The sequence below is a fragment of the Podarcis melisellensis genome (assembly GCF_964234715.1).
Source record: "Podarcis melisellensis genome assembly, chromosome: 1".
In the NCBI taxonomy this organism is placed as follows: domain Eukaryota; kingdom Metazoa; phylum Chordata; class Lepidosauria; order Squamata; family Lacertidae; genus Podarcis; species Podarcis melisellensis.
The window spans coordinates 112,155,114-112,177,244 of record NC_138528.1 but is presented as its reverse complement, the minus strand read 5'-3'; the positions used below and the strand labels follow the sequence as shown (position 1 = coordinate 112,177,244).

General features: G+C 43.5%; 1 protein-coding gene and 1 long non-coding RNA gene across 5 annotated transcripts in view; one reads left to right on the top strand and one right to left on the bottom strand.

Moving 5' to 3' along the window:
• LOC309363683 overlaps window positions 1-22,131 on the top strand; it is a 365,021-nt gene that overhangs the window by 3,233 nt on the left and 339,657 nt on the right. The gene's annotated exons all lie outside the window — the stretch shown is intronic.
• The window catches only part of CWC22 (CWC22 spliceosome associated protein homolog), a 43,891-nt gene that overhangs the window by 4,848 nt on the left and 16,912 nt on the right, over window positions 1-22,131 (bottom strand). For all 4 annotated transcript variants that reach the window (XM_081915220.1, XM_081915217.1, XM_081915218.1 and 1 more), the window contains exons 14-19: window positions 19,994-20,054; window positions 11,114-11,191; window positions 9,576-9,728; window positions 8,828-8,955; window positions 1,183-1,284; window positions 321-529 (exon numbers count right to left, since the gene is read on the bottom strand). In XM_081915220.1, the coding sequence (XP_081771346.1) occupies window positions 321-529; window positions 1,183-1,284; window positions 8,828-8,955; window positions 9,576-9,728; window positions 11,114-11,191; window positions 19,994-20,054 (731 nt within the window). The remainder of the gene's footprint in view (window positions 1-320; window positions 530-1,182; window positions 1,285-8,827; window positions 8,956-9,575; window positions 9,729-11,113; window positions 11,192-19,993; window positions 20,055-22,131) is intronic.

Below are 22,131 nucleotides of genomic sequence, written 5' to 3'. Positions count from 1 at the left end.
CAACAAGGTGATCTGACTTACTGAAATCACACGGGGCTGTGGTTGAAATGCAAACATTTGTATCTGCCTAGATTTAAAACGTGGGCGTTGTTTTGCAATAAAATACCTAACATTATCCAGATTAGTCTGGGAAAGAGTTATACGTGCCATTTTCAGGCTGACAATGCATTGTTGAAAAGACTCCTGCAAGTTTCAAATAGCTAAAATCAACAGCACACAGGAACTAATAAATGAGTAAATAGGTGCTATTTTTTTCCTCAGCTAATGTGCACCAGGGCATGCAGAGTAAAAAGAAAAGAAAAGAAGGTGGAACTGAGTACCAGAGTCACTGCTGCGCTCACTGTCAGATGATGATTCACTTTCACTGGAGGACTCTGAACTGCTGCTGCTGCTGCTGCTGTCGCTACTGTCATCCTCTGAACCGGACGAATCAGATTCTGAAGATGAAGACGAATCTGAGGACTCCACATCTTGCTTCTGCGTCATGATAATTTTTGGTGCATTCTTTAGATGTTCACGTAGCTCATCGCTAGTTAAAACACATTTAACACGTTATAATTTAATTGGCTGGTGCAAAGGCAAAGCGTTACTTCTCTCAGCTGTGTGTCCCAAATGTGAACTCGTTTGGTTGTTTGTTTTTGCTTCACAAAACTGACCCAAGTACCACTGAGCCAGTCACTATCGGCAAAGCCCCACCCTCCGTTTTCTGCTCTGTGAAGCCCCATCCCACCATCTGTTTCTTTTTGAGATGATGAAATATGGTACCGGGGTGTGTACTGGACTGTATGACACCTGCCGCTGATTTGTCCTGCAGACATGGCGTACAATGTGGTCTGCAGACATGGACTGAGAACGCTCCCCTCTCCACCCCCCATCCAATACTCCTACATGCCCACGTGTGTTTGAAAAGGACCTGGGCAGGTAGTACCGGTTACACTGGCGATTTCCACACTCTGGGGGATTCCCTATTATATCAATCGCACAATCTGGGTTATGCACATTGGATTTTACACATGCAGGCCGTGGCTGAACAATGGGCCTCTGTGCAGACATCAAAGGCAGGGAAGGCAGAGAAGAAGTTTGTTATCTACCTAGCATGTATATGGGCCAGTTCATGGAACTGTTAACATCTTGCTGTTAACCCTGACTGCTTTTATTGTGTAACAAAATGGATTTCCTTACGTCAGTCCTCCAAGACCAATCGAAGTGAAGAAATTGATGGCGAATCTAGTATTTCTTGGGTTATCCCGAGGTAGCAAGCCTTCAAAGAATGGCTGCAGAGTTCTGTTAAAGATGAAACATGGCAACAACATTTTAAAATGCTGGATAGCCGTAAACATTCATTTTTGATCCAGAGGCGATTTGGAAATGTCACTTAAAAAACATATTCTGAGCTACTTTAATTCTGAAAGAAGCAAAAAAAAAAAAAAAAGGATGGTTCTATTTATGCAGCAGTACACAGACAGATAGAATCTATGGCCCTTTTAAAATATATATTAAACTGCCAGAGATTTAAAGCAACTAGGTCCCTAGACAACTAACTGTTCCGCATATCAAACTTAAAACAATTAAGGATAATAAAAGTTAATTTTGTAAGTCCAAAAATAATGGGCCTGGATCAATATATTTCTCTTTACTACAATAAGTAATGTCAAGCTAGCCGATAGATCAGCTCTGTCCAAAAGAAACAGGTGTTTTGTGATTAAACAATTCAAAATCAATATTGCACAGCAAGGCTGTCTCCAATTTACCATGTACCTAAACAAGTCTTAAAATCTTTGGCGGTTGCTCTAATTTGAGAATTGCTATAAAGATATATATATATATATATATATATATATATATATGCTTTCGTAGATTTTCACGGGTACAGGAATGCAGGTTTTGGTGTCCTCGGGTGTCTTCCCGTGTAAAAGTTGGGGTGTCTAGGCGACGTTTCGACGAGGTCTCACTCGTCATCTTCAGGCTGGTGCTTTCGGCTTCTTGTTACTGGAACAGAGCAGGATCTCAGTGTTTGAGTTCCTATAAATACTGTTGAGGGGGTGTGGTGTATAGCCTCCAATGTTCTGGGCAGAGAGGAAGTTCCCAGGCTAGTGTGCCTTTTCTTCTTTTGTTCCTTAATTACTTGAGGGATATCTTGAGTGATTTCTTGAGTGATATCCTGAGTACCACTTAGGTGGGTCATTAGGTGTGGATTAGTTGCTAAAGTCTTTGTGTCTTGACCTCTTGAACTTTGTGAAGAGTTTTTCTGAGAAGATGGCTGTACTGCACTTAGTTGTGCTCTGGCTTGGCTTCGTGTATAGGGGCGAGCTGTGGTTTTGTGGCCTGTGTCAGCCAGATCTGTGTAGGGATTGCAGGGGGGTGCAGCATCCGGAGGTGCCACCATGGTTTGGCTACTGGATGGTGTCTGTAATTTATCTGTGGAGAGGGTCTGGGTTTGGGTCTGGTGTGGTTGATTGGTGATGGCGTTCTGTGTGCCTCTGGATCTGGTGTCAGTTTTTGTGGGGAGGGCTAATTTCCAGATGTCTGGCAAGCGGGATGTGTCGTCACGCTTGTTCATGTTGTGAGGGTGTTTCTCTATCTCGATGGCTTCCATGATTATTCTCTTGTGGTGATGTTCCATGTTAAAGAGCAATTTGGAATCTGCAAAATTAATTTCGTGTCCTGTTTCTTTCATGTGTTGGAAAAGAGAGGAAGTTTTTTCTTCTTTTTTGACGGCATTCTTGTGTTCTGCGATACGTGCATTTATTCGTCTGTTTGTTTGTCCAATGTACGTGGCTGGGCAGACTTTGCAGGGTATTTCATAGACCCCTTGGTTTTCCAACTGGATTTTATCCTTGGGGTTTCTGAGGATATTGGCTATTTTTTGGTTGGTGCAAAAGGCTGTTTTGATATTGTGTTTATGGAGGATTTTGCTAATTTTATCTGTAGTGCCCTTGATATAAGGAAGGAGGGCCATGCCATTGTTTTCTTCTGTGTCTTGGTTTTTGGGGGGTGTTTCTTTTTGGATTAGCTTCGTAACCCTGTTTTGCTGGTATCCATTGGCAATTAACACATTTGAGAGATTCTGTAACTCAGTTGTCAAGTGGTCTTTGTCAGCCAGGCGTTTGGTTCTGGAGATGAGAGTCTTGGCTACGGAGTTTATTTGTGCAGGGTGGTGGTGTGATTGTGCATGTAAGTAGCGGTTGGTGTGTGTTTTTTTCCGGTAGATAGTGTGTCCTAGGGAGCCATCAGGTTTTTTGTAGATTAGGACGTCAAGGAAGGGAAGTTGGTTGTTGGCTTCTATTTCCATAGTGAATTGTATTTTGGGGTGTAGGCTGTTGAGATGTGTGAGGAAGCTATCCAGTTTTTCCTTCCCGTGTGGCCATCGAGATAGAGAAACACCCTCACAACATGAACAAGCGTGACGACACATCCCGCTTGCCAGACATCTGGAAATTAGCCCTCCCCACAAAAACTGACACCAGATCCAGAGGCACACAGAACGCCATCACCAATCAACCACACCAGACCCAAACCCAGACCCTCTCCACAGATAAATTACAGACACCATCCAGTAGCCAAACCATGGTGGCACCTCCGGATGCTGCACCCCCCTGCAATCCCTACACAGATCTGGCTGACACAGGCCACAAAACCACAGCTCGCCCCTATACACGAAGCCAAGCCAGAGCACAACTAAGTGCAGTACAGCCATCTTCTCAGAAAAACTCTTCACAAAGTTCAAGAGGTCAAGACACAAAGACTTTAGCAACTAATCCACACCTAATGACCCACCTAAGTGGTACTCAGGATATCACTCAAGAAATCACTCAAGATATCCCTCAAGTAATTAAGGAACAAAAGAAGAAAAGGCACACTAGCCTGGGAACTTCCTCTCTGCCCAGAACATTGGAGGCTATACACCACACCCCCTCAACAGTATTTATAGGAACTCAAACACTGAGATCCTGCTCTGTTCCAGTAACAAGAAGCCGAAAGCACCAGCCTGAAGATGACGAGTGAGACCTCGTCGAAACGTCGCCTAGACACCCCAACTTTTACACGGGAAGACACCCGAGGACACCAAAACCTGCATTCCTGTACCCGTGAAAATCTACGAAAGCAAATATCTCACCTCTACGGGGAGGAAACCTTCCAGCTGACAAGAACCTACGAGAAACTAGAAGTCCGAAGAGCCACCATCTTATGTGATCTCTTGTTCCTACGCAACTGCCGAGACAACAACTTAATTCCCACATGCTTCCAACTTAAATTCCATTCTAAAACCCCAGCTACCGAAAGGATCCTGAAACGAACTGAACTATCCCTAATCAGAAACGAACTACACAAGAAAAGATACCTACTAAACCAAACCAACAAAGATCTGCTCACTCTTCACCTCAAACTCTGTAACAAAATCCACCCTGCACTCTGGGACAAATGCAAACAACTAGCCGTCTGGAGAGCTGAAACGGAGACCTCACATAAGACAGACACACACACCAACAAACTCCACAAACTAGAGAAACGCCAGAAGTCCAGCCACCCTCCACAACAACCCATGAAACAAACAGTACATAACATATCAGACAGGATCCTCACCACAACTGAAACCAAAGTACTCTCCAAAGGTTTCAACTTTGCAGTCGCCCCGAGACGCATCCCCACGGAAAACATCATATGCGGAGTCGAAGCTAGCCTAACCAAAATCAACCCAGATGAAGCCAATAAAATCAGACTTGAAGTCACCAACATCCTCTGCTCCAGCAAACCACCCAGAAGCAATTTACACAAAGAAGAACAGAAAGCACTCACCAACCTGAGGAAAGACAACAACATAATCATTCTCCCAGCAGACAAAGGTAATGCCACTGTTGTGATGAACACATCGGACTACCAAGCAAAACTATCAAATCTACTCCAAGATCCTACCTACCAACCTATAAAAACAGATCCCACCACCTATCTGGAAAAAACCACCAAATCCAAAATAAAAGCCTCTCCTATCAGTGAAGAAATCCAGCTAAGAATCATCCCCAGAGAAAAATCATCCAGATGCCCCAAACTCTACGGCCTCCCCAAGATACACAAAGAAGGAACACCACTCAGACCAATAGTCAGCTCCATAGGCTCACCTCTACAAAATCTCGCTAAATTTCTCGCCAAGCAACTTCAGCCCTATGCAGAATCCATCTCTTCACACGTTCCAAACTCCTTCCAGTTCATAGAAACAATAAAGAAGCAAAACCTACATCCTAATGACCTACTTGTGAGCTTCGATGTTGTATCTCTCTTCACACAAGTGCCCATTAATGAAGCCTTGACAGCCATTCAAAACAAATACAATCCCCCCGAATACATCTTGGACCTGACCAACCACTGCCTAACCAACACGTACTTCATCCACAATGGACAAAGATACAAACAGATAGAAGGAGCACCTATGGGATCACCCCTCTCACCGGTCATCGCAAACCTGTACATGGAACACTTTGAAACCAATGCTTTAGACAAGTCAGAACACAAACCCAAACTTTGGCTCAGATATGTTGACGACACCTTTGTAATTTGGCCACACGGGAAGGAAAAACTGGATAGCTTCCTCACACATCTCAACAGCCTACACCCCAAAATACAATTCACTATGGAAATAGAAGCCAACAACCAACTTCCCTTCCTTGACGTCCTAATCTACAAAAAACCTGATGGCTCCCTAGGACACACTATCTACCGGAAAAAAACACACACCAACCGCTACTTACATGCACAATCACACCACCACCCTGCACAAATAAACTCCGTAGCCAAGACTCTCATCTCCAGAACCAAACGCCTGGCTGACAAAGACCACTTGACAACTGAGTTACAGAATCTCTCAAATGTGTTAATTGCCAATGGATACCAGCAAAACAGGGTTACGAAGCTAATCCAAAAAGAAACACCCCCCAAAAACCAAGACACAGAAGAAAACAATGGCATGGCCCTCCTTCCTTATATCAAGGGCACTACAGATAAAATTAGCAAAATCCTCCATAAACACAATATCAAAACAGCCTTTTGCACCAACCAAAAAATAGCCAATATCCTCAGAAACCCCAAGGATAAAATCCAGTTGGAAAACCAAGGGGTCTATGAAATACCCTGCAAAGTCTGCCCAGCCACGTACATTGGACAAACAAACAGACGAATAAATGCACGTATCGCAGAACACAAGAATGCCGTCAAAAAAGAAGAAAAAACTTCCTCTCTTTTCCAACACATGAAAGAAACAGGACACGAAATTAATTTTGCAGATTCCAAATTGCTCTTTAACATGGAACATCACCACAAGAGAATAATCATGGAAGCCATCGAGATAGAGAAACACCCTCACAACATGAACAAGCGTGACGACACATCCCGCTTGCCAGACATCTGGAAATTAGCCCTCCCCACAAAAACTGACACCAGATCCAGAGGCACACAGAACGCCATCACCAATCAACCACACCAGACCCAAACCCAGACCCTCTCCACAGATAAATTACAGACACCATCCAGTAGCCAAACCATGGTGGCACCTCCGGATGCTGCACCCCCCTGCAATCCCTACACAGATCTGGCTGACACAGGCCACAAAACCACAGCTCGCCCCTATACACGAAGCCAAGCCAGAGCACAACTAAGTGCAGTACAGCCATCTTCTCAGAAAAACTCTTCACAAAGTTCAAGAGGTCAAGACACAAAGACTTTAGCAACTAATCCACACCTAATGACCCACCTAAGTGGTACTCAGGATATCACTCAAGAAATCACTCAAGATATCCCTCAAGTAATTAAGGAACAAAAGAAGAAAAGGCACACTAGCCTGGGAACTTCCTCTCTGCCCAGAACATTGGAGGCTATACACCACACCCCCTCAACAGTATTTATAGGAACTCAAACACTGAGATCCTGCTCTGTTCCAGTAACAAGAAGCCGAAAGCACCAGCCTGAAGATGACGAGTGAGACCTCGTCGAAACGTCGCCTAGACACCCCAACTTTTACACGGGAAGACACCCGAGGACACCAAAACCTGCATATATATATATATATATATATATATATATATATATATATATATATATATATATATATATATATATATATATATTTACTGCCAAATGCTTGGGGTCGGGGAAGTTGCCCATGTTTCCCCCCAAAGCATCTGAGCGCTGAAACAAAGCATGCATTTAAACATTCTGAAATTAAGAATGATATTCATCTACCAGTCTTAAGACAGTACTGGTCAATAATGCAAGAATTGTTAGTATCTACCCATTTTGCTCAATCAAAACTCCTCTGCATTTTTCAACTGTCCAAATTTCTACACTAACATATGTTGGCTCTTCATATTATTTTGAATCTCATTCTTTGGGACCATCACAGCAACAAGATGGTTAGATTCATCATAATTTACAACCTTTTAAAAAGATGCTTCCGTAAAAAAAAAAAGAGTTTTGCCAGGAGTTTAATGAAAGATTTGGAACATGTGTTACCATGAACGTATGAAGTGAAGGGTGCAGATGGGGGGAAAAAATAAAGACAAGAAGTCAGCTAACAGTAGATGGTCTGACAGTGGGAGGGGAAAAATGAGACAGGTGAAGTGATGGCTATTGTGCTTCTCCAGGATGTTGATGTGTTGTTTTTTGACACAAGATCAGTGGTAAATGCCAGGCATCTGTGAGTTAATTAAGGATGAGGCTAGTCTAGTAATTACGATCTGGTCATGGATATGGGTGAGCCAGAATCTAGATTCCACTGAAATAATGATGGCTTGGAGGATGTGTGGTTCTCTCTTGGGGTAGTATTTGGAGTCTGGGTTCCATCTGGTTTGGGGAGGCTGTTAGGAAATTTTTAGCATGTGCTAGGTTTTTCACCTGTCTTATTTTTAAGGAGGTGTTTTCCATGTTTCACTCTACTTCCCTATGTCTGTCTTATGTCATGCTAAAGAATATTACACCCTGCCCATTTTCTGATGAACACAAGTATATTATGAGTCTCAAAAACAAAGCCAAGCCACGGACCTCCTACTTTTGAAAACTTAGATAACTCTATGGTAGTTACCTCTGCAAAGCAATCGTTTGAACAAAATGTGGGGTAGCCCCTAATAAGCAAAGGATTTTAGGTACAGTGGTACCTCTGGATATGAACGAGATCCGTTCTGGAGCCCCGTTCGTATCCTGAAGCGAACGCAAGCTGCCGCAATTTGCCACTTCCTCGCATGCGTGTGACATCATTTTGAGCGTCTGCGCATGCGTGAGCGGCGAGACCTGGAAGTAACGTGCTCCGTTACTTCCGGGTCACCGCGGAGCGTAATCTGAAAATGCTCAACCTGAAGCGACTTTAAACCGAGGTATGACTGTATACTAAACAGCACATAAGACCATAAATTTGTGGTATCACCATGGAAAGATTTAGTTTTGGGGGAGAGGCAAGAGATGAGACCACAGACCCCCTGGGTGCGTTCTGCAGACCCCCCAGGGATCCCCAGACCCCTAATTGGGAACCACTGCTTTAGGGCTTTACAAATAAATTTGGGACCCTTAAGCAGGCATGGTGGTGAAAGGGCTGCCCGTGCAAGCTGTTAAACACCAGTGTTATGTGGTGGCAACAGCCTGACCTTTGTCAACACTACAGCCGCAGCATTTTGTGCCAAGCAGAGCTTCCCAATCAGTCCCAAGGGTAGCCCCACCTAGAGCGCTTTGCTGGAATGAAGTCTTCAGGTCACCAATGCATCAATCGGCTCCAAAGGATTACAGTGAGCAGGGCTTGCTCACATCAAGACACTGTAAAACTAGCTTGCAGTGTGAAGCTTCTACTTACTCATCTTTCAATCTTGCATTAAGATTAGGAAGTCCCATGTATTCACTGAGTCCCTGGAAGAAGATTTTAACAAAAATCCTACTGGAGGACGTTGTAGTTTCTTCGCTTAGCGTTATGCATTCAAGCACCTACAAGTCAAAGTAATAGTGGGTTAATGCTAAACATCCTCTCCTCCCACTTTAAAACAATCTACTTTATTATTTGTTCCCCAAATAGCAAGTTCTAGACTTGGCTCCAGCTGACAGAGACAACTTTGGCCTATTCTTCCCTCCACTTGTGACCTCACAGTACCAGCCCCTACATGGTTCTGGAATGCTGGGGGACAGTGAGGGAAGAGGCAGGGGGAGTTGGAAACTTCCTAGTGGGATTCCTCCAGATTAAAAGCCTTATCTGGACAAGAGGCATCTTTCTGCCTAGAGACGGCGACGCCTGGATCCGGCATGCATGCGTGGTCTTTCTTTTAAATAACAAATTCATACAAACTTCAGATGACTTCGCAGCTGCCATCACATAGCTTTGACACTTTCTGTTCATTTAACATCCGGTCTCAATTCCAAAGAGTTTATCTGAACTTGTTCCTGAAATGAGGCTTCAAAGCTCTCACCTGTCAGTGCCAAAACAAACCTGGCGCTCAGCTCAGGGTATGACTTCTGGCAGATCCCACCTACATTTTTGTTGCAAGACAGATCAATTTTGTCTTTTCAGAAAGCAAATGGACAACCCATGCCTAGAAGCATTTTTTACTCACACTCCATGGAAGTGAATCCGTATATAAAAGATGCGCAAACATCTTGGCAACGTTCCTCAACTTGTTTGTTTCCAGCCGGTGTATCGTGTCATACTGCTCTTTGAAAATGGCTTCAAATGCTTCCATGTATTCTTTTTTCAACATACAGAAGCGCTGAAAACGCAGGACACAGTTAAGAAGGGGGGGGGGGAAGAGTTTAGAAACTGAATATAGAAGTATGGTGGACCAAAATGGGAAAACAATGAAGAGATTGTATAAATCTTAATTTTCAAAAGCTGGCTTGGGTCCTAAAGCTCTTTGGGGACAAAGCAAAGACACTTCTGCCCCATGTTTGGGGTGGGGCTTTGCAAGGTTATGGGGAATACGAATGAATGGGAAAGTCAATAAATTGCAGGTGGGCAGCAATGCCTGCCTTTCAAGCAGCAAGTGGGGAGCCTCAGGCCTAAGACCTAATGCACTGCTGTCCTCCATGCTTCTCTGTTCAGAGAAAACACTTCAAACTCCTATAGAAACAGTGCTGAAAAAAATGGCTTGGATCCTAATTTCCTTTCCATGGATGGCATAGAATTCCACACTAGTTAAAGATGAGCTTATAGACTCCAAATAAAAACCAAATAAATAGACTCCAAATAAAAACCAGGTTTTGAGTTTTAAAATCACGGTTGCTAAGGGAAGGCTCAAAAACAAAGGAGAAAACCTTAACGGTAATCTAGCTCAGGGCGGTCTCTAGGTCTTTTTTTGTGGCCCTCGGCAACATTGGACAACTGCCCCAGCCCTCCCAACCCCTTCCCAAAGCCTAGTTAGCACTTTCCCAGCTTTGGAAAGGCAGTGGGAGGATCCTGTGGAGCCCTCAGGCCTCCTGCCGAAAGCCAGTGCCTTGCTAAGTTGACTTCGGGAACGCAGCCTAAGGGGTGGGGCATCAAATTTTGGGCTCCCTCCCTTCTCCCAGGCACAACAAAGCAGTGTGTGGCCCATGGGTTCTGTGTTGAAGTGCTCTTGCCGCCACTTGGTAGGAAAAGTTGGGCTGCCCTGATCTACTTCAGCTCCCTGGAAGCCAATGTCAGCTAGCCGGCCCAACTCAGAAACAAAAAGGAAAATATGCCACACATCTTGGCTAGCTTTTACATAATGTGATTTCCCAACTAATCCTGAAAGGAAATGTGTCCCTTGAATATCTGGCGTAACAAAAACACTTCTGCTTAACTAACCTCGTCCTGCTATATTTCAATAAAAGATTGCACATGAATGGTGCGCCAATCTACCAGATTTATGCAGTCTGTTCTATGGGATGAACATGCTTATTTAAGGACTGAGCCGCATACTCTTGATTCAGTGCTTGATGCGTGAGCTGACACTAGCCTGAGCCGAGGTGACATTCAGTGGTATCCATGTTCTTCTGCCTGTGATATTTGATCTACGACGGCTCAACATTGCATTCTGCAAACGCTGAAACTGCATTTGTAAACCAGCCCTTTTTGCAGGATGCTCAATGGGATGTTTGCGCATTATGCGTGCCATCTACGAGGCAAGCAACTCACCCCAGCCAGTAAACCAAAGAATTTCTCGTATGTTCTCTGCTGAGCGCAACAGTCAAGGATCATGTTGCACAATTCTTTCTGTTGAGAGGAGAAAAACTCATAAAATCCTATGTATCAACTGAAATTAATTACAGTACTTATCTTCTATTTTTTTAAAAATAATATTGCAGCAACACATACTGAAAATAGGAAGCCAGAGATTTATTTGCACACCCAATTAAAGTGTGAAATACATTAGAAACACAATACATTAGAAATAAATTATAGGTTAAATGACAACGCTGCGGGATTCAATAATAGCAATTCTACGTATATCAACCTACCCTGACTTACTTTCAGAACAGGAAATCACTCTTAAAAGGGATTTTTTAAAAAAAATCTAATCTTCCACTAGCAAAGGATTACGACCTAGCCTTTTTATTCTTTTTGCTACAATATAGCATACTGAAACATTTCTCTTCAACACACTGTGTTGACAGAACACAAGCCGGTTTTACAGTTACTCTATATTAAACAAGACCAAAACCAAAAATATATTCAGAAAGAGACTGTTACTTTGTGGTGGTGGTGGAGAGGGCAAACTAATCCGTCCCTTAAAAGCTTTCTTTTCTAATATATGTCATTAGTTTACTATATCAGGGCGCATATTAACTTTCTTACATTGTTTTATTATAGTAATGTTGCAGTCAATCAGTTTCCATACAATAAAACAGGGCAAAGTGCTGATGCTGTTACTGGTGGAGTCAGCATGACTTGCAGAACAAATTACTTTCTGCTCCCTTAACTGCAGTTACAACATTTTAATATCCCCTGTGGGTTAAAGTAATTAAATATTTTAACATTTTAATTAAATATTACAATGATTCCTAGCAGAATATCTCGAGTAGCCACGTGCAGGAAAACAAATTTGCCTATAAAGACACTCCTGCTTCCACCTTCCAAAAGGAGGAGAGGCTGGGACCAAAGTGCCCATCTTCAAGATTAAATGCTAACATGTTTTTAATTATTGTATATGATGGAAGGCAGGGATTCAGTGGCAGCTTCAAAGCTGAATAGCCATTTAGGTTTTTAAACCTTTTTGCAAAAGCAGCACTACAATTTTCACAGTTGAGTCCTCAACCCTTTATTACTGTGCTTTGCTTTCTTCAAGTTGGGCTTTGTTTAAAACTTGCCATTTAGGTTTTCAAACCATTTTTGTAAATTCAGTATTAGTAACTGTACTTTTGAGTCCTCTATCCTTTATTACTGCCCTTTGCTTTACCTAGGTCGAGCTAGGATTATAATACTTCAGAATTTTTTTTTGGGGGGGGGGGTTCTACCCTTTTTTAATTTTTGGTCATTTAAAGTTTATGATTTTTCTATTTCCTTCTGAGGAAACTGAATAGTTCAGTGAAACGAGGTTTGTAGCCGGCATCCCATTAAGGCTTCGTTCAATTTTAGGTTTTTCTAATTTTTTCCTTAAGCTTTTTGATTTTTCTTATTATTTAGTTTATTTCCACAAGATACTATTTCTAGTCGATTACTTCTCGTTTCAGGGATTTTCACAGTATTTCGTTTGTTTTGTGCAATCTCTCAGTTCCGTGACCGTCTTTTTTCTATTGATTCAAAGCTGAATAGTAACATTTGTTTCACTCGCTCAACTCTTTTCGGCGGATCCTGTATAGCAGGGGTCCTCAAACTTTTTCAGCAGGGGGCTGGTCCACTGTCCCTCAGACCTTGGGGGGGGGCAGACTATATTTTTTTTGGGGGGGGGAATGAATGATGATGAGTGGCGCGGGAAAGGGCTCCGGAAAAGGGATGGCTCCAACAAAGCCCAGCCCCCTTCCTTCCTCCTCTAGGCATGGTGTGGAGAAGCCAGGAGGAGGGAGGGAGGAGGTGCCGCCGCCACCGCCATGTGAGGGAGACGGAGGGAGAGGGAAAGAACATGCACACTTGCGATCCACGCGGTGATTCCCAGACCATCCACGGGCCAGATTTAGAAGGCGATTGGGCCTGATCCGGCCCACGGGCCTTAGTTTGCCGACCCATGCTGTATAGGCTTTGCAAAGACACTGGCAGGTCTGTGGGCAAACTGCTTTACAAAACAACAAAAAACAAAACAACGACGACGAAACCTGTGCCAAGGTACGCCAAATTTGACACTCGGTATAAACAAAGCATGCACTAACCTTGTGCTAGTCATGTGCATGGGACAAAGAGTTATTCACCAAAGCCCTGTTCTCTGACCACTATAAGCCCAGACAAGGCCTCGCTCTGAGGCTTCTTAGATTTCAACAGGTATCGCCCAGGAGAAATGAACAAAAGATCAACGAAAGCCAAGATTTTAGAGCAGTGTTTTCCAAACGTGGGTCTCCAGCTGTTTTTGGAATACAACTCCCATCATCCTTAGCTGGCAAGACCAGTGGTTAGGAATGGCAGGAACTGGGGAGTCCAAAAGCAGCTGGAGACCCAAGTTTGGGAAACACTGTTTTAGAGCATGATGAATTCAGAGCCAGGACAAATCCCGGTGCTTGCATGGTGCACAATATATTGGTTACTGATCAATGGCCAGGCTTCCCATGCAAGAAGGGCAGGGGCTGCTCTTGCCTTATGGTGAAGATACCCAAAGCCGCCTATAAACAAATTACGGGGTTGTCTCCTGCTGTTTCTAATATTAATGACTAGTAATCTATTAATTAAAATGGATCTACTCTTGAGTATAACTTAGCTGGCTATATTCCCCCCCCCCCCAAAAAAATTAGAATCACAAAGACCTTCCAAAGGTCATCTAGTTCAACTCCCTGCAATGCAGGAATCTCAACTAAAGCATCCATGGCAGATGGCCATCCAACCTCTGGTTAAAAGCTGAGCACTGCGTTTATCCCAGCTGGACAACTAAAAAAGAACTATCAACAAAAGAACAGTCTTGTGGCACCTTAAAACATAACAGGTTAATTATAAGTAATATAAATGTCTTGATTTCTTTAGATGCAACAAGATTCTTTCATCGTTGCCATTTTTTCTGCAGAAAATCAACACATCTCAAGGCAGCTGACGCAGAAACAGGTAACGAAGTTGCAAATTCCGAAGAGCGAGGGCAGAAGATGCAGAGGGTTTTACAACTGCAGATCTTCTGCCATTTCTAAATTCTCCCTCTCAAGTTTTAATCCAAAGTCACCACCACCTGCTTCTATTTACCCCGAAGGCTTTTTACCACCAGATCGCTTCTCCCTCTCTCTCTAGGCATCAAGGATGTTCCTCAGATGAAAGCAGACAAAATTGTCAAAGGCAATCTTCTAACAGCATCTGGTTCCTTGGCAAAGTTTGCAGGCAACTGTGTTGGCTCCCTCTCATCTGCTTAGTTCTGCTGACCATTTCCTTACAGTGTGTGTGTGTGTGTGTGTGTGTGTGTGTGTGTGTATGTGTGTGTGTATATATATATATATATATATATATATGCTTTCGTAGATTTTCACGGGTACAGGAATGCAGGTTTTGGTGTCCTCGGGTGTCTTCCCGTGTAAAAGTTGGGGTGTCTAGGCGACGTTTCGACGAGGTCTCACTCGTCATCTTCAGGCTGGTGCTTTCGGCTTCTTGTTACTGGAACAGAGCAGGATCTCAGTGTTTGAGTTCCTATAAATACTGTTGAGGGGGTGTGGTGTATAGCCTCCAATGTTCTGGGCAGAGAACAGATCCCACCACCTATCTGGAAAAAACCACCAAATCCAAAATAAAAGCCTCTCCTATCAGTGAAGAAATCCAGCTAAGAATCATCCCCAGAGAAAAATCATCCAGATGCCCCAAACTCTACGGCCTCCCCAAGATACACAAAGAAGGAACACCACTCAGACCAATAGTCAGCTCCATAGGCTCACCTCTACAAAATCTCGCTAAATTTCTCGCCAAGCAACTTCAGCCCTATGCAGAATCCATCTCTTCACACGTTCCAAACTCCTTCCAGTTCATAGAAACAATAAAGAAGCAAAACCTACATCCTAATGACCTACTTGTGAGCTTCGATGTTGTATCTCTCTTCACACAAGTGCCCATTAATGAAGCCTTGACAGCCATTCAAAACAAATACAATCCCCCCGAATACATCTTGGACCTGACCAACCACTGCCTAACCAACACGTACTTCATCCACAATGGACAAAGATACAAACAGATAGAAGGAGCACCTATGGGATCACCCCTCTCACCGGTCATCGCAAACCTGTACATGGAACACTTTGAAACCAATGCTTTAGACAAGTCAGAACACAAACCCAAACTTTGGCTCAGATATGTTGACGACACCTTTGTAATTTGGCCACACGGGAAGGAAAAACTGGATAGCTTCCTCACACATCTCAACAGCCTACACCCCAAAATACAATTCACTATGGAAATAGAAGCCAACAACCAACTTCCCTTCCTTGACGTCCTAATCTACAAAAAACCTGATGGCTCCCTAGGACACACTATCTACCGGAAAAAAACACACACCAACCGCTACTTACATGCACAATCACACCACCACCCTGCACAAATAAACTCCGTAGCCAAGACTCTCATCTCCAGAACCAAACGCCTGGCTGACAAAGACCACTTGACAACTGAGTTACAGAATCTCTCAAATGTGTTAATTGCCAATGGATACCAGCAAAACAGGGTTACGAAGCTAATCCAAAAAGAAACACCCCCCAAAAACCAAGACACAGAAGAAAACAATGGCATGGCCCTCCTTCCTTATATCAAGGGCACTACAGATAAAATTAGCAAAATCCTCCATAAACACAATATCAAAACAGCCTTTTGCACCAACCAAAAAATAGCCAATATCCTCAGAAACCCCAAGGATAAAATCCAGTTGGAAAACCAAGGGGTCTACGAAATACCCTGCAAAGTCTGCCCAGCCACGTACATTGGACAAACAAACAGACGAATAAATGCACGTATCGCAGAACACAAGAATGCCGTCAAAAAAGAAGAAAAAACTTCCTCTCTTTTCCAACACATGAAAGAAACAGGACACGAAATTAATTTTGCAGATTCCAAATTGCTCTTTAACATGGAACATCACCACAAGAGAATAATCATGGAAGCCATCGAGATAGAGAAACACCCTCACAACATGAACAAGCGTGACGACACATCCCGCTTGCCAGACATCTGGAAATTAGCCCTCCCCACAAAAACTGACACCAGATCCAGAGGCACACAGAACGCTATCACCAATCAACCACACCAGACCCAAACCCAGACCCTCTCCACAGATAAATTACAGACACCATCCAGTAGCCAAACCATGGTGGCACCTCCGGATGCTGCACCCCCCTGCAATCCCTACACAGATCTGGCTGACACAGGCCACAAAACCACAGCTCGCCCCTATACACGAAGCCAAGCCAGAGCACAACTAAGTGCAGTACAGCCATCTTCTCAGAAAAACTCTTCACAAAGTTCAAGAGGTCAAGACACAAAGACTTTAGCAACTAATCCACACCTAATGACCCACCTAAGTGGTACTCAGGATATCACTCAAGAAATCACTCAAGATATCCCTCAAGTAATTAAGGAACAAAAGAAGAAAAGGCACACTAGCCTGGGAACTTCCTCTCTGCCCAGAACATTGGAGGCTATACACCACACCCCCTCAACAGTATTTATAGGAACTCAAACACTGAGATCCTGCTCTGTTCCAGTAACAAGAAGCCGAAAGCACCAGCCTGAAGATGACGAGTGAGACCTCGTCGAAACGTCGCCTAGACACCCCAACTTTTACACGGGAAGACACCCGAGGACACCAAAACCTGCATATATATATATATATATATATATATATATATATATAATATATTACTTAAAAGCAACCCTATTCTCCATTTGAGACTAATTGGTGCAAAACAGAACCATGCTGCTACCCCCTTCCCTGCACTTGCTAATCAGACTTAACATTTTTAGCAATTCACTGAGAAGGAACTATTTTTAATCTATTGAATTTGTAGGGTCAGCAGTGACGAGACGCAGTTGCGTAAGAGTATTTTATGTAAAAAAGTAAAATGTATAAAATCAAAGCTTAGGCAGAATTATCACGGCACAATCTTATATCACAGTATGCCTAGTCACGTATATTTGCAAAACAAAAAGCTGGAATGATTTAAGTTGGATTGATCAGACTTGACTCTAGATTAAAAGACCTGTTTTCTCTGTGCTGCTATGGCCTGGGGCTACCAGGATAACTCTAATGGACAGATGGCCCTTTCAATTGTGGAAGAGTGATCACAGTCCCTCATCTTTAAAATAAACTCCGTTTTTAACATTAATGTTGTATTGAATAGTTTATGTTCTATCAGTACAGTGAAACAAAAAAAAGGAAGCTAAAATAAAATCAGAATTAGGGCAGAGTGCAACTGTTAGGGTGAGACCTTAATAGGTTTTGTTCATTTACGAGGTTATAAAATAGAGTTCAGTGTAGGCTTGCCACGTAGTTTGGCAAGTATTTAATTTCTCTGTAGCTAGTTCACATAAGGCAAACTCCCATACATGACGCCTAGTCTCCTCCACCACTTTTCCAAGATGTTTGGGGCGGTCCTGCAGCCACTACAAGGAAGTGCCTAACATGTCCCTGATCAACTGGAAACACGAGCGCTTTCAATGGCAGAAAGTTCTACTGCAAAAGAGAGTCATGGTTATGCCGTCAGAAATGAATTTAGAAGGCTGCTTACAAAAATAAGTGGGAAGTGGGAGGACATGGGGATAGAAAAGGGTACAGATTTTGCAGTGTGCAGCCCTAAAATCCAGCCTGATTTGGACATGGTAAAAAGTCTTGGTTTAATGCTATGTAAATGAGCAGGCATGAGACTTGAACTTGTGTGGTCCCTCTCCCTCTCCCATCTAGTGAAGCCGTAAAGAGAATGGAAGCATCCACGTTCCGTTTTCCACCAACAGCTGTTTATCGCTGCAGCCCAAATGGGCAAACAGCAGATAATTTAAAGTAACGATTTACTATCAAGTCATTATACAGTGGTGCCTCGCAAGACGAAATTAATTCGTTCCGCGAGTTGTTTCGTATTGCGATTCTTTCGTCTTGCGGAGCGCGGATTCCCTGGGTATTAACGGCTTTAAGAAAAAGGAAGCAAACTCGCAAGACGTTTTCGTCTTGCAAAGCAAGCCCATAGGGAAAATCGTCTTGCGAGGCAACTCAAAAAATGAAAAACCCTTTCGTCTTGCGCGTTTTTCGTCTTGCGAGGCATTCGTCTTGCGAGGCATTCGTCTTGCGAGGTACGACTGTAATAAGAAACGGCAGGCTCCTGCTTTGTTCTAACAGACCATGGTTTATTATACTTCAGGTGTGCAACAATAAACTGGAGTTAATAAGGAAAATGGAAAATAGGTGCTTTCAGTGCCTTCCTCAAGGCTGGTACCAGATGATAGGCGAGTTTCAGCCTGAGGTTTTGCTCTCATGTGGCAGAACTATGAAATGGGCTACTCGTTCATAAAGGGGAAAAAGGCCAAGGAAGAACCGGGCACCTCTCTTCCCCCATGATGAGTGTGGAGACGGTCTGTAAAGCGCCATGAAATCTCCAGGCTTCCTACAGGCATCTGGTTGGCCAGTTGGAGAACAGGATAATAGACTAGATGGGCCACAGGCTCAATTTATGTTCCGGTATATGTGTGCATCTCCTGACCCACCAGGAGGGCACAGAGAAAGTATGCACATGTTCCAGAGGGGGAATTTTCACAAATCTGGTTTTCTTCCCTTTCTCTCTTTCCTCCATGTTGTTGTTGTCGTTTAGTAGTGTCTGACTCTTCGTGACCCCATGGATCAGAGCACGCCAGGCACTCCTGTCTTTGTCCATGGAGTTTTCTTGGCAGGGATACTGGAGTGGCTTGCTGGTTCCTGCTCCAGGTGGATCACGTTTGGTCAAAACTCTCCACTATGACCAGTCCATCTTGGGTGGCCCTGCACGGCATAGCTCATAGCTTCTCTGAGTTATTCAAGCCCCTTCGCCATAGCAAGGCAGTGACCCATGAAGGGGAAAACCTCCATAGGACCATTTAATACTTGTTTCAGCAAAACAACACACACAGTTCAACTTTGACGAACTATTTTCTTTTGCACTCAGAACTGCTCAGCTGCCGTGTTTCTCATTCAACGACAAAACTGCATTTCAGCACAGCAAACATTTTAAAGCACAGAACCTTATTTATTCCAATCTGAGGGGATGTTAGGAGTATGAAGGAAAACCAACAACGTTAGTGACCAAAATTTGCTTTACATTTGTACCTTGGTTTTCAAATGGAATCTGTTCTGGAAGTCCGTTCAGCTTTCGAAAACCAAGGAACAGCTTCAGATTGGCTGCAGGAGCCATGGAAGCCGTGTCGGACGTTCAGCTTCAAAAAATAGTTTGCAAACCGGAAGAGTCACTTCTGGGTTTGCGGCATTCGGGAGCCAAAACATTTGTGAACTAAGCTGTTCGAAAACCAAGGTATGACTGTACTATAAATACTAGAATCATCACCATCATTCTCTGGAAGAAATGGCTTTACAGTGGTACCTCAGGTTACATACGCTTCAGGTTACAGATTCCGCTTACCCAGAAATATTACCTTGGGTTAAAAACTTTGCTTCAGGATGAGAACAGAAATCAGGCTCCGGCAGTGCAGCGGCAGCGGGAGGCCCCATTAGCTAAAGTGGTGCTTCAGGTTAAGAACAGTTTCAGGTTAAGAACGTACCTCTGGAACGAATTAAGTACTTAACCTGAGGAACCACTGTAATTACATTTTAGCTGATCTGCTATGCATTATCTCGTATACTATATGATTAGTTACGTCAATATCTGAATGAAGGGGGTGGGGAAAGATGCTTATTCCAGAAATGGGAAAGAAAAGAAAAAAGGAATTAGGAAGACTTACTGTCTGGCTTTCAGGAAAATCCATCTTCAGCAATTTATGAGCACATTCTTCAAAGTCTAAACTGTAAAAGGGAGGGGGGAATTTGTCTCCAGAACCACAGCAGCTTAAAACATTTCTATGCTGACAACAGTATTTTCTGCATTAGAAAGCCTACATATTGTGTGCCTGAAACAGACTTTGTTGAAATACCCAAGCAATACTGGGTTCAGCTAGTCTTCTAGGCTGAGAATTAAATCGGCTGTGCTTGAGTGTTTTTGGGTGTGAGAATTCTTATGAGTATAAGAACTTCCAAAATCTCCCTCCATTTCACTCATCAGATATAATCCCAACAATCATCATTGCTCCATGGACTTTAGATCTGCTGGATGCTAACATGGGCACAGTTGCAAGAAGTTCATTAAAAAGAAAACTGTATTGATCAGTACTGTTACAGAGGGCAACTGAAAGTCCACTACAGCATAAAAAAATTAAAATATGTTATTTTATTTAAAAAAGTATAAAGAATGCAACAGACTTTTAATCTTTTTTAGCGTTGAAAAAAATATATTTTAGCCTTTTAATATTTTTATATGAACTATGGCCAAACCCAATAATTTTCAGACAGTTTAAAAACAAGGTGACTCCCATTCGTGAGTCACGGTTGCTATAACATCACGTTAAATAGAAAGCAGAAAGTCTAGCAATTAAACAAATGAGAACATGATGTCCTTCTTTGAAAAATCTTAAAATGTTGTTTCAGAATGTCCTCCCCACAGAAAGTGTTAATATTTGATATTTGACGAAAGGGGGACACTATAAACAACCTGTTAATTAACAATGTTTCCTTACACTAAGCAAACCTCTTCAGTGTTCCTTCTCTCCCTCTTACACACAGACAGACAGAAAGACAGACTTAACACTAAATCATCGTTTAGTACGAGGTGGAGGAGCCTGAAAGGGCTTGAGCAAAGCACGCCATTTATATTTTTCTCTCCACACCTTCACCCCCAAATCCCATGGGACTCGAAAGAGACCTCTACCAGCATTACCGTATTTTTCGGCCCATAGGGTGCACCTAGTTTTTTTGGGGGGAAATAAAGAAAAAAACTATTCCCCCCCCCAGGCGCGGGGCCGGGGCGGGGGAAGCCCGAGCTTCCCCCGACCCCAGAACAGGCAGCTCTCCACAAGCCGTGGGAGAGCTGCACAAAGCCCGAAGCCTGGGGGGCACTGAGCTCAGCGTGCCCCCAGGCTTCGGGGTGCAGGCAGCTCTCCACAAGCCGTGGGAGAGCTTGTGCAGGCAGCTCTCCACAAGAGGTGGTGCAGGCAGCTCTCCACAAGGAGAGCTCCACAAGCTCTCCAGGCTTGCGGATAGCTTCCTGAAGCCTGGAGAGCGAGAGGGGCCAGGGGCCAGGCTTCAGTGAAAGCCTGCATTCGCCCCATAGGACGCACACACATTTCCCCTTCATTTTTGGAGGGGAAAAAGTGCGTCCTATAGGGCGAAAAATATGGTAGTTTCATTTTTAAAGGAATCCTGAGCATTAAGTTCAAACTAGGGAGGGCTGGTTTGAAACAAACTCTGGCTACTTTAAAAAGCCAGCTTCATAACCCAAGATTTGAAATTGGATAATGACTAGTTCTAGTTCTAAAGCAGGGTTTGAATGCAAGCCAAGTAACGCTTCTAATTCTGACAAGGTTCTCTTCTCAGCTGGGTGGGAGAAGGAGATGTTTAAACAGGCTTGTTTGGGGTCATCAGCATAGCGTTAAACCATGGTTCTGCTTTATGTGTGAACAAAGCCATACCATTTAAACCAGACCATCTCAGTTTTCACCTAGAGATTCATTATAGCAAAATATAGAGCAATGAGAAATACGTTATTCTAAAGATTTAGCTCTAAGAATTCTGCCTCACATGAGCATCTATAACAGGGTGGTCTAATGTGCCGCCCAAGGGCTTTGACAGGGTTCTAGAGTTCTCCCTCCGCTTTCCCAAAGCCTAGTTAGCTCTTTCCCAGCCATGGGAAGGAGATGGGAAAGCACTAGAGCTCTGCCAGAGCCTTGTGTCTCTTTCACAAATCCCAGTGCCTCACTTACAGGGCTTTGGGAAGGTAGTGCAAAGGCTGGGAGGGAGCCAGCCAAATTTTGGCCTCACCCCATTCCCG